Source organism: Monopterus albus, unplaced genomic scaffold (genome assembly GCF_001952655.1).
Source record: "Monopterus albus unplaced genomic scaffold, M_albus_1.0 scaffold305.1, whole genome shotgun sequence".
In the NCBI taxonomy this organism is placed as follows: domain Eukaryota; kingdom Metazoa; phylum Chordata; class Actinopteri; order Synbranchiformes; family Synbranchidae; genus Monopterus; species Monopterus albus.
In genome coordinates, this window is record NW_018128185.1 from 108,522 (window position 1) to 120,288 (window position 11,767).

The following is an 11,767-nucleotide window of genomic DNA, read 5'->3' on the forward strand; positions in this document are numbered from 1 at the left end:
TGCTGGTGCGTCACTCCGGCCCTTGCCCGCCACCCCCCACCTCTTCCATCTGCAGAGAAAGAGAGGGATGGATGAAGCAGAAGAATGCTTTGGTTAGGAAGCGACTCAATAAAATATCAAACTAAATATAAAACAACTGCATCTGTTTTTCACACAGATCTCAAAGGACTCCCACTCTCCCACTCTCAACTTAAGCCTTTATCATCATCATCTTTGATGCTTTCACTACAGAAATTTCAAGCAGGAGACATTGAGAGTGTGTGTTGACTCAGCTGAATGTCTCACAGGGACACCAAACGAAATGGAGCCATCCACTCACATATGCATGCAATATTCATGATGTGAGCTTTTAAGCACAGTCAAGCCTCAAATACACTCACAGTATCTTCATTAGCAGTCACTTTAAATATTTTTGTCATGCGCTATTCCGTTATTTTCACTTTTATATAATCAGTGTTAGGGACAATTATTCCTCCGATTTTTATTTTGTACTTTGGTCACTAAATTGGAATTTTCTGTATCAAAATGTACATCTTAAAGTATTTATTTTTCTACTTCTGTGTATTCCTCATTGTTTTTCTTCTTTATGTGCACCCACACTGGGTTTTTCTTTTTGCTTTTGTTGATAACTTTCCCTTAGTACTTACAGTATAGGTTAGCTAGGTATTTGTTACCTTAATGTTAACCAGATTAAAATATTTAAAGTATGTTCTCACTCACATAAATTTATCTCTTTTGTTTTGTAATATGCTTAAATCACCTCTCAATTAACTAGCAATAAAAATCTACGCCTGATGGAGGGCTATGAGGTTTACAGTGTGACGAGTGAATGTTTTATGGTCTTTTGTTGTCCTTTTGTTTTTACACAAAACACACACTAGGCTGAAGTTAGTTTAAAAGATATTTTTCTTAGCTTTGGTTACATGGTTGGTTGTTGCTGGCCCTCATTCCAGTCATACCTGCACTCTCCGGTATTGTCAGAGGTGGGGATGGAACATCAGAGTTAAAACTTGAACTCAAAGCTGCTTTGTCTTCATTCTGTCTCCCACTATAAGGGGTACACGGCGTGGGCTGAGGAGCAGGAGGAGTTGAGGGTGGAGTTGGAGGGGGTGGTGGCGCTGGGATTGAAGTAAAGGAGGACTCAGCAAGAGCCAGGCCACCCCAAGGCGTCACAGTGTTATCTGAGAGGAGGATGGCAGAAGGCCCTGGATGAGGGTGAGAGGAGGAGGAGGAGGAGGAGGAAGAGGAGGATATCTGCAACTGGCTTTTTTTTCTCTGACTGACTTGATGGGGATGACAGAGAAGGGGCCTGGCTGTGGTTTAAAAACAAAAAAAGCAAAGGGACATAAGCAAGCCTTTTCCTGATGAAGGTCTTTAACAAAACACACTGAATTCCATTTGTATGTTTTACATTTCTGCACTATTTTACAGCTTCTGTGGTGAGGTGAGTGAGTGAGTGGATCACCTGCTGTTTTGCTCTGAGATGAACCAATCACAGGCAGACGTTGTCGTGGCATCGCCAATCTGGAGGCCTGAGTGTAGTATTGCCTTTTCAAAACAGTGTCACTGTGTACACACTGCGCTGCAGGAACAGTCTAAACACACTGCAATACAAATGTACATTGTCTTTAAATTACAATTTCTACTTTAGCTGATGTCTTCTTTGTTTTTTTATTTGCTGATACACATTCAAAGGGATGTTTTATGCAGGATGTAGTTATTAAAAACCTTATGCCAAATTCAGTCTATACTGCATGCTATTGCGTTGTGATTAAAGTATCAGTAGAGCAAACATCTTCAAATATGCAAGCTCATGATGCACTTTGAGTTGTGCTCAGTTTATTTTCAGCCCAGTGTTAAATGCAATTTGTAATATTTCTGAGTGTGAGTGACAGAAATTGAGAAAAGGCACGTCCTTACACCACATGCACTAATCAAGAGAGAAAGATTAGAATCATCCTTTAAAATGAAATAAGTCTTCCTAACAACAGGTTTATGAATGGCACATCAGGAGATGTTGTGCTGGTGTGTGAGTACCTCATTGATGGGTGTAAAATGTCACTCCTTCTGCACGCTGACAGCAGCACTCTTCTTCTCTCACTGATACAAGTACACACACACACACTCGCATCGACACACTCTTACCCACAGGGGTTGATAAGATGCCTACCGGCAATTCATCACTGTAGTAGCAAGCTAGCATCAGTCACTTCCTTTCTCTCCACATCTGAAGATAATTAATTCACATCAAATCCTGTTAAAGAACCTGGAACAAAGGAAATAAGGTGACAGACTTCATCTCCTCTCTCCAGGTCCCTTCTGTTATCTCTTTCCTCCTCTCTTGTCTGTCTTACTCCCCACTTCTGTTCATTTTCCTTCCTCTTTATTTCTCTCTGTTGCGAGTGGCAGGTGGTGAGATGACGGATGGACTAAAGGAAACATGAGACAAGGCTAAATTATTAACATATTCATGGATACCTGCACTGGGCCCCTTCATGGGCTGTGACCCTCACTATGCCCTCCCCACACACACACAAACTGACAAAAGCATATGCACACACGTACAGGTGCACTCTTTATCTGACAGCTACATTTAAATTCCAGACAGACAACTCTGAATCAACACACACTCATGCACACATTCACTATAATCCACAGTATATGGGATCTAACATGGCACAGGTGACCCAGTCGTCTCACACTTCCTCTGACACGGTCGCACGCCAAATAGAAACACACACACCAAAGTCATTTCATTTCACAACACCTTCTGCTTCTACACTGCTAAATTAGCATTTCACAACACATGCATCCAGTATGAGCCAACCAAATACAACACGTTCACACTCTTGACTTACTGGTGTAAAAGAAAACTAATAATGTACCTTAATAATCCCACAATAAATACTATTTCATTACCCTTTGGCTGAATGCACAGAACTGTGTATGCACAGTCACACACATATGAAAACATTTTTCTATATTAACATAAACTGTGACTAGAAAACATTTGCAATAGAAATAAACTGACACACCCACAATTATACATGCGAGGATCCTCACTGATGCTAAACTTGTTCATGACAACTACACACCTTCCCCCAACCCTTAAATCTTCATTAATCTAAACCCAAGTCTAAAGACAGCCAAGAAGTGAAGACGGGACAAAACATCAGCATTTAAACTTGGTCCTCACATAACTAGAATTAACACATTTATACATGACTCTCTCTAAAGCATATGGCTTATGACCCTTTTTTAATGGGAAAACCTATCAAATATCTAATAAAAAAAGCAAGAATCAGAGAACAATCCTCACTAAAGCATCATTTCATGGCAGAAGTTTGCTTTGTCTGTCTGCTTTTGATTTTTTTTTAAATATTCACTGTCTCCTAAATTGGGGTTTCTGTCTCCCAGGACTAGTCGGGTCTCTGCAGTGACTGCGACATTGCTCTTACTTAATACTATTATATGTATGTATTGCATTTTCTTATTTATACCATCACGTTTAGTCTATCGTTATGTCTGGATGATGCTTTTTGTGGGTAAAACTGCACCTCATAGCAGGTGGCATCCTGAACTATAATTTAAACCATAAATCTCCCAAATTCTTCATGGCTTTTGGTTTATGGAGTCACTGTGGGCAGGCTGTTTTTGATTTGGTCTTAGTAAAAGTGGAGTCCCAAGGCCCTCTTCAAGTAAATGGGTTGATTTCCTGGCTGGCTGAGATGTAACACACTGCATTAAAAATAACTCCAGTCATTTCAGCCATCTTTGTGCAGCGCAGTGTTATTCCCTGAAGGAGGTTGCAGATGGCTCAAACACAGACATGATTTAAATGTTCTCTTGAAAAGGCCATGATTTTATTTCATTTTTCCTTGATGAACACCAAATGTTTTTGTGCATTTTTACCAGCAGAAATGTTGCCCGACTCCAGAAACACTGCCTGTATCTTTCAGGTTTTTCTGGACTGTTTCAGGCTGGCGGATGTTAATGATAGGCCAAAGGAAAAGCCAAGACAAACTAGTTTATAATAAATCTGCAACTCCACAAGAGAAATTAAATCCATTAGATACAGTATCTGTTCAGACAGGTTTGCGGGATGATGGAATTATTGTGTGTCTGAATTTCTATTTTTGTTTGTGCTCTTTATGAAATCTTGAGTTACATAAGCAATAAAGGGCTCATATACTGTAGCTGCAATGTACTCCTCAAATAACAACAATGGAGAATAAATACTTTATTTAAAAATGTACTTTAAAAATGACCAAAGTAAAATTCACTTTGTATCAAATCAGGTCATTTACAGATAATTCATAATTCAAGTATTTAAGAAAGTGATTTCTTTTATGGTGACTCTTCTTGTCATGTCATTTTATATTTCCTCTGACCACAAATTGATTGTGACCCGCAGCAGTTGGAAGCCCTGGCCACAGACCAGCACCCACCCCGTCTTCTCTCTCTGTCTCCTGCTCTTACCAGCCTTCAAACCTGTCTCAGTGTCCACCTCATTCTCTGTTCTACCCACATTGTCAGTGTCTCTTTCATTTCTACATTCACCAGCTATCTCACCACTTTTCTCATCACTGGTCTTAGAAAGTGGGTCACCTGTTTTGCTCACTGCTTCAACAGGTTCTCTACTCATGGCCTCATCAGCTGTTTCTTTCTCCTTATTGAACCTCCTGCCTGTTTCGACCTCTGCTGACTTACCCTCTGTTTCTAATTCTGTCCGACTCTCTTTTCCTCTGCTAACTACAAGCTCCTGCTTAGACTCAAAGCTCATCTTGCCCTTTTTACCTCCTTTCTCCTCCTCTGTCATCCCACAACGCAAGTCCCCCTCCCACACCGCAAGTCCTGCAGCATCTGCAACGTGGGAGCACAGTGTCCCTCTGTGGTTGATACCTGTACTGCAGACCCTCCAAAGACAAACCCTCTGATCTGAAGAAGTGGAGACCACAAGGTCTGGGCTCAGGAGGTTCAGGGTGGTCAGAGGGGCAGCGTGAGCCAGCGGGATGTGGAACTGAGACTGGAGATAGAGCTGAAGCTGGCCTGGGGGTTGCAAATTGGTTTGTAGAGAAATCGGGTGCTCAGACATCTTCCCATCTTCTGGGAACTGCACCTTAATGATGGACACTGTCAGCTGCCCATCATCCCCTCCACTGGCAACAGTTACCAGGCAACTGCCCTCTTGTTGTCCCAGTTTCCCTGCCCAAACAGCCAATGAGTTGACACCACTCTGGTGGGCGGGGATGCTGATGCAGGGTATTGGTGGAGCTGGAGCATCACTTGAGATTGAGGAAGAAGTGTCAGTCAAATGCCACACTGCGATTTTCCCATCTGTTGCAGCACTGAACAACAGCTTATATCTGAGAAAGAGGCAGAGAGTAGAGATAAAAACATTACCGTACATGAGAGATTACTTTCTTCACATTTTCCCAAGGCTGGCAGAGTTAACATGCTGGAAACTGAAAGTTACCCTAGTTTAAATATCCTGAGCTTTTAGCACTGCATTCTGATATTTTGCCTGCCACTCACTCTTTAATAGCATGCTTTAAAATAATAAAACCCCTCAGTGGTCTGGTTCTGATAGTCTTGTAAAGCAAGACAACCAATAGGATGCAATGAAGGTGGAAAAAAATATTCACCCACTTCAGGCTGAACAACCATAGAATCACCTGTTGCCTTTTCCATCCTCCAGGCTGCAGGTGGCGACACTGAGCACACAGCGCTGATGGTAAAACGTCTCCCACAGCAAGTCAATTTGATGTTGAACTTCACTGACTGAGAACAATCTAGAAAAATGACATTAGGAAGAGAGACAAACGAGGAAAGAGTAACGACAACCTTATATGACAAACAGCATACTACAAAATAAAATGAAGTAACACAACAAGGGCATTCTAACCTGATAAAAGATCATCTCAAGAGAGAGAACTAGCAACCTATCATTCCAGTTTTGATGAAATGCATGTATTAGATTTGTACAAGTTAAATGGACTTAATTAGGCTAACATGCTTGCAACACACTTCTCTCTTTTACATTCAGTTACAATTAAGAAAATACTCATTTGACAGCCTTAAAAAAGCTGGAAGATATTCTGTTGTTTTATTTTTTATTCTGTTTCTGTTCTTTTATTCTGTTTTGTCTGTTGCTGAAACCAGACATGTGGAAAACCTTTCCTTTTGCTGTCATGGACACCAACCTGACAGCCCCATCACTGCAGGCTAGAGCGAGAAGGACACGGTCCGTCAACTTATCCACCAGTGCTACAGACATGTACCTGAAAATACACAAGAATGATTGATGAAACAGAGGTAGATTCAAATGAAAAGAGTAAAGGGGATAAATTCTGCCTCACGTGTAAAAATCTCTTGTGTACTTTTTCGAATGAAGATGAACAAAAGTAAGAGGAAAGAAGAAAACAGCACTTCAAAGCAGTTAAAAGGTTAGGGAATCATAAAATAAAAGTCAACTTCTCTTCCAGGTGATTGGATGACACTGGTTCTTTATGTACATCAATTTGAGCCCATTAACTTGCCTTGTTTCTGGGTCCATTTTAACCATCTTGTGTCGGTTCCGCCTCCTCTCCCACTGTTCGTCCAGTCGGTGACTGGCCACCTGGATCACCTGGCAGGAGGGAACCAGTCTGTGCCCGTCCCAGCTGATCAACAGCCGGTAACATTGCATTTGAGCCCGGCCCCCAGCTGACACAAGCAGTGCAGACAGAGACTGTGGTTGGTTATCATCCTCTTCCTCTGGACATTTCACTGCTATCACAGTCCGCACACTTGATATGTGGTCAGTAATAACTGAGAGAACTTTGATCCTGCCAGAGATGGGCTGTATCGCCAGGACAGTTAAAGTCGTGTCCTCTCCTCCCGTCACCACGATCTCCCAAAGCCCTTCTTCTCTCTCCACCTCTCTTTTCCCACTTTCAGTCATATTTCCAGTTGTTTGAATATCATTCCTGGTCCCCCCTATCCTCCCCAGCCTGCATACACACCCAATCCCCCTCCCATGGAGGCCCTCTCTCAGGCCCCATCCTACAGGCCTTCCTGCCTTATCAGCCCAGCTGGGTTCCTCTCCGGGGGGTTGCGAAGCGAGAACAGCCCCCTGCTTGATGAAGACCAGAGCTCCATACCCGGGCCAAACCCCTTTGTGGGATGGCCAGAGACTCCAAGAGCGATGCCCCCCACCACAAAGTATCGCTAACAGCCTCTCCTGCCTCACAGGGTCCCAAACAACAAAGTGGACAGCATGGAAGCCAATGATGGCAAACCTGGCTTCTTTTCCCTGGCTCTCTGCGTTTCCTACTTCTCCTCTAAAGCTCTCCTCCTCTTGTTCCTTTTCTGTAACCTCCAGATTTTCTGTCAAATTTGGTTTCTCTGTCTTTTCATGGTTCTCACATCCCTTTCTGACCACCTTCTCCTCCTCTTCTGGAATTTCAGGTTCAAGAAACAAAACTCTCTCCAGCCACTCCATACCCTTGCAGGCCCGCTGAACTCGCAGAACCTCCAGCTGCAGTTGTCCTTTGTTCTCTACAGTCCTTCCAGGTGTATATTTTCTGTTTTCTTTACATGTTTCTGGTGGTGTCGGTTGCACTCTAAAGATTCTCACACAGCCGTCCCTCCCAGTGCTATAGAGCAGTCCCTGGTTCTCACACACTGAAGTTACACCCTGTTTTCCATGCACCCCAAACAGGCAGCTCAGTGGCTGCAGCTTTAGATTGTGCACTTGTTTACTCTCTCTCTGCTCCATGATACTGCTTTTTTCATCACCATCACTTCCACCTCCTTCATGTTTAGCTTGTTCTGTGCCTGTCACCAAACCTTCATCCACATCTACATCATCCCCCTGCTTCTCTAAGTGTTTGCTTCCTTCCTGAAACAAAAGCAGGGACCCTCTCCTGTCCCCACAAACCCACAGTGCCTCCTGTGACCTGGAGTGAAGGCGCACTGCAGCTGTCAGCCAGCGTTTGGCACAGGGTGGAAGAAGGAAAGAAGGAAGGGGATTTACACTGAGAGCTAAGATGGAGTTTTCATTTAATTTTATCTCTATACACCAGCGATAGACAAGTCCTTCAGCACCCGATGCTAGCAAAAACACACTTTCTTGTCCCTCTTGCCAAAGAAGAGTGTGAATTTTCCCTGATCCACCTGTGAGAAGAATCCCAGATTGAGGATGAGAAATGGGAAAGACTTGTATGGACCCACTGAGGTTTCCCACAGCACACAAATGAACTTTGGCTGTTGAGTCTTTTACATTAGTGGACACTGTATCCATCACACAATAAGACTGAAACTCAGGAGCCCCTGGCCATACTATATCCCACTGCTTATTGCTGTACTGGTAAACTATTCCTTGGTCAGTGCAAACCACAAATCTACTCTTGCTCCAGTTTACATTTTCATCCTGTTTTCCATCTATACAAACCACTTTGGGGATGCCTTGACCAGGAAATTTCAGGTCAGTTAGCTTCTCTGTCACTGCTTCCTCTATCATCTTCTTCCTCTCACCACTCTCTTTGACCCTCCACAACCTCACCCCTCCATCTGCACCCCCTGTAGCCACCCATCTCTCATCATCCGATGTTCCATCACTGACTGCCAGAGCGCGAACCCCTCCTGCTTGGTGTCCCTTCAACGTCCGAACCACCTTCTCACCTCCAGCCCAGTCCCAGACTAAACAAGCCCCATCTTCCCCAGCACTGAACACTCTCCCTGGCGAAAGATGCACTGAGAACACCCTAGCCTGGTGTCCATATAAGACCCTTAAACAAGTTGGGTTCGAGTCTCCATATTTCCCTCCGGGTCCCCCTAATACACCAACACCCCACACCCTGACACTGCGGTCATCTGAAGCTGAAGCCAGCCAGCCTTTCTCCCTGAGGTACGAGATGCTGAAGATGACCCCGCTGTGGCCCAGCAGACGTCTCTCCACAGGAGCTTTATATTCAGGATCACTCCCTTCTTCTCCTCCTTGAGGCCTCCAGAGAACCAGCTGGTTAAAAACAGTCCCTCCTACTAAAACAGTATCGGCCCAAGATTCATGTACCAGAAGGAGGGCAGAGTACAGCAGACACCCCTCTAGGCAGGAACACTGAGCTAACACAGTTCCTGTATCAAGATCCAAGAGAAGAGCACTATTATGGGCTGTAGCCACACAGAGAAGTGAGTGTTTGTCTCCAGAGAGCCAGCGGACATCCAGGGCCCAGTCCTGTAGCTGCAAGAGGGGACCTAGGATCTCCAGCCACGCATGGCCCCCATCCACATGGAGCCTCACCAGCCTCACAGCCTTGCCTCCAAACACTACTTGGTCATAGAAGCTGGGTTCTGTGGTGGAGCTCAGTTCTGGAGATGAGAATGGATTAGGAAAATTTATGAGTGACTAAATACAAAAACAAGAGGGCTGTCAGTGAGTACTGTACTAACACAGATCAGTCCTTCAACTAGCCATTACAACCAGATCTAATATCCCTTTAATATTCAAGATCAATATTCTGTCTTCAATTATTTTTCAATTAATGTTGAAGTTTCTGCAGATCATTGTTCCTTGGCTCAAAACGTATCTGTCCATCATCATGTAGCTAGTCCAATTTTTATTCATTCTGACAGAAGGGGAAAAAACAGCTTCACTGAACACAATAAAAGAAATTCATTTTAAAAACAGTGAAAGCAAACATCTGCTCATTCTAACCATGCTTATGCTTTCCACAGGAGCTATGCGCTGGGACAGCTGCCTGACGTCTGGGTCTTATTCCATGGATTCTGCTGTGCTGGAGGACACTCAGTGAGGCACAGGCTTTAGGTCGAGGCTTGAGAATGTACACCTCCAAGACTGGACCCTCACCTGCCATGAAGGGAGATGAGAAAGTAAGCTACAGGTGTGTTGTGCCAAACCCCAATCGGTGACTGGCCACCTGATTCACTTTCCCACTGAATTGAATGGGAAAGTTTGTCAGAACCTTTGACTGGTAGTATATATTGGTTGAAATTAATAAAGTAATAGCAGAGTGGTAGTGACCAACAGTATAGAACAGAGCTCATAATGTCACTAATCAGATCTGAAAGCCCATCATGTATATGTACATGTGAAAAAAAGTGTATCCATGTTGACCAGTGTGGCTAAGAAAACTGTGAAAAACTAAATCATTACATCGGAAGAATAATTCCTTGTATATTGGCTCACAGCTTCCTACCTGTCAGTAGAAATACATCCTGTAGGAATTCCAGAGCTGTGACTGGAGCTACCAGCGCTGCTGTCTCCATCTCTTAATGATTAAAAACATTTATGTAGGACACATTTTCGTGCCTGAAAGTGACAAAACACATGTCACAGATAGCGGACTCGGAAATCAAGACAAAAAGATACTGCGGGTGGCTGGCATTTTAAATATTAACATGGAGCCTATGTTGACTAATCACCTTGAAATGACCAAAACAAGCTAACAGCAACAGCGCTTCTGTTATTTGTTGAACATAACGTTAATTAAAGAAGAGATACTTTTCTGGCTCGATGCTACTTACATGCTTTACTTAGATAAAACCTCAAACACTGCCTAAACATGTTTCAAATCTGCACTAAAACATTTATTTTGATCCACGATGAGCAAACTAGTGCCCACGTGTTTCTGCTCCAGCTTCCGTACACATTTTAGCCAATCAGGCTACACTTCCAGCTTCCTCATCGCTGATTGGTTACAAGAAAGATAACCGTGTCTGTATTTGAGAAAACAAACACGTGACCGACAGTCATTCAGCGTGTTACCTCTAAGTGTGTTCTGAAAAAAAGTTACTTATCATCACTCATAGGCTTTGATTTTAGCATATTTGATCGCCAGCAAGTTGTTCTTTGTTTCCTTTCTTTAACTTTCACTGATTTATTGAGACAAACAGGTGTATGTGTGTGTTTTCTACAGCTGCCAACACAATTATGCCTTTTCTTCCAGTCCTTTGTTGTGCTTTGAGTTATTTTATTTAGAGTATTTAAAAAAGTCACAGACATCATATGAAGTAGCTCAGTGTTACCTACCAAAAAACATGACAAAACATACAGGTAATTTCAATGAACATGCAAAGTGGGCCCTTAAAACAATCTTATCACGCAATAGTGGAAATTCTGTTTTTAAATACATACTCACCTAGCACGGACCGAAAGAGACTAAACGAGCTGGTTCTGTCCTGGGCTGCCCTCTGGATTTCATCGAGGAGGTGGCGGACAGAAGGATGCTGGCAAAACTAACATCCATCATGCATAACCCCTCCCATCCCCTGCACCACACAGTGGAGGCTCTGAACAGTTCTTTTAGCAGAAGACTGCTACATCCCCAGTGCAAGAAGGAGCGTTACCGTAGGTCATTCCTCCCCACAGCAATCAGACTGTACAACACATCACTGCAGTGATAAGCTATTATGAGGGTCTATGTAATAGTCAACTGAGGTGCAATACTCAAATCCTGGGGATAAAATGTATTGTAAATATTCACATATGTAAAAATCTTGTTCTTGATTTCTCTCAAATACCTTATATTGTCTTGTTTTAGGTATTTTCGAGTAGTTTTTCAGAGATCCTCATGGCTGAAATACAGGTATTTCACCCATTGCGGGATTAATTATGGGAGTAATATTCTTGTCCTTGATTTCTTGATCTCTTGAATACTACTGTGAATATTATATTCTGTTTGGTTTTAGGTACTTTGGAATTTGTTTCTCAATTTGTCTGGTGTTTGTTCTTATGGCGTTTTGTTGCTGCCGGAACACAGGAATG

The 11,767-nt window shown here is 43.1% G+C and overlaps 2 protein-coding genes across 4 annotated transcripts in view; both read right to left on the bottom strand.

Annotated features, from left to right (window-relative positions):
• Positions 1-2,160, bottom strand: part of LOC109973793 (mitogen-activated protein kinase 7) — a 4,318-nt gene extending 2,158 nt beyond the window's left edge. Inside the window, exons 1-3 of the mRNA XM_020623610.1 lie at positions 2,038-2,160; positions 1,466-1,604; positions 960-1,313 (exon numbers count right to left, since the gene is read on the bottom strand). Coding sequence (XP_020479266.1) covers positions 960-1,313; positions 1,466-1,517 — 406 coding nt within the window. The 5' untranslated portion in view covers positions 1,518-1,604; positions 2,038-2,160. The remainder of the gene's footprint in view (positions 1-959; positions 1,314-1,465; positions 1,605-2,037) is intronic.
• An 11-nt stretch (positions 2,161-2,171) lies between these two features.
• On the bottom strand, positions 2,172-11,201 carry wdr6 (WD repeat domain 6). 3 transcript variants are annotated; one of them, XM_020623602.1, is made up of 7 exons: positions 11,142-11,201; positions 10,200-10,312; positions 9,698-9,850; positions 6,540-9,351; positions 6,204-6,281; positions 5,676-5,792; positions 2,172-5,366 (listed from the first exon to the last, which is right to left on the bottom strand). In XM_020623602.1, exons 2-7 carry the CDS (start codon positions 10,267-10,269, stop codon positions 4,376-4,378), a joined length of 4,221 nt encoding a protein of 1,406 aa, XP_020479258.1. In that variant the 5' UTR covers positions 10,270-10,312; positions 11,142-11,201; the 3' UTR covers positions 2,172-4,375. The 3 variants fall into 3 exon arrangements, with proteins under 3 accessions (XP_020479258.1, XP_020479256.1, XP_020479255.1); XM_020623600.1 differs by lacking the exon at positions 11,142-11,201 and adding an exon at positions 10,528-10,705; XM_020623599.1 differs by lacking the exon at positions 11,142-11,201 and adding an exon at positions 10,426-10,705.
• Between the last annotated feature and the right edge of the window lie 566 nt (positions 11,202-11,767).